Source organism: Capsella rubella, unplaced genomic scaffold (genome assembly GCF_000375325.1).
Source record: "Capsella rubella cultivar Monte Gargano unplaced genomic scaffold, Caprub1_0 scaffold_6, whole genome shotgun sequence".
Classification (NCBI taxonomy): Eukaryota; Viridiplantae; Streptophyta; class Magnoliopsida; order Brassicales; family Brassicaceae; genus Capsella; species Capsella rubella.
In genome coordinates, this window is record NW_006238918.1 from 251,122 (window position 1) to 251,825 (window position 704).

Sequence of the window (704 nt, forward strand, 5' to 3'; positions counted from 1 at the left end):
ACAAGCCAAATCAAGACAAAACGAAAGAGACATGAGACTGAAGATGAAGAAGACAAAAGGGAGAGTAAGACGACACGGAATAAAGATGAAGAAGATGACATAGTTGAAAGGTTCGAGTTTGAGATAGAGGATTCTGTAGCAAATTGGTTTGATGATTTTAGGATTAATCGAAATATTGTCCCAGAGAGTTCAGATGAAGAGGAAGATCCCATAGTTGTTAGAGATAGAAAAATTAGGATTGGAACAAATGATAAGTTAGCTATTGGAAGAACATTCTTAAGTGGGTTTGAGTTCAAAGAGGTTGTGTTACATCATGCTTTGAGGACAAGGGAAAACATTAAGCAAAACAGATGGGGGAAGGACAAAATGAGCTTTGTATGTGGTCAAGATAAAAGTTGTGATTGGAAAGTATACGCCGCATTCGACAAGACTCGGCAATTGTGGGTTGTGAGGACTACTTGTGGTTATCATAGATGTAAATCGAACGGGAAATGCAAGTTGTTGAAGAGTCCCGTCATTGGAAGGCTATTCTTGGATAAACTGAGGTTGCAGCCTAACTATATGCCTCTTGATATTCAAAGGCATATTAAGGAGCAGTGGAACATACTCAGTTCTATAGGACAAGTTCAGAGAGGAAGACTTCTAGCTCTTAAGTGGCTTCAAGAAGAATATGCTCAGCATTTTGCTCACCTTAGAGGTTATGC

At 39.1% G+C, this 704-nt stretch overlaps 1 protein-coding gene across 1 annotated transcript in view; it reads left to right on the forward strand.

The window, feature by feature from the left end:
- Positions 1–704, forward strand: part of LOC111830219 — a 3,326-nt gene that overhangs the window by 266 nt on the left and 2,356 nt on the right. Inside the window, exon 2 of the mRNA XM_023781824.1 lies at positions 185–697. Within this exon, the coding sequence (XP_023637592.1) occupies positions 185–697 (513 nt within the window). The remainder of the gene's footprint in view (positions 1–184; positions 698–704) is intronic.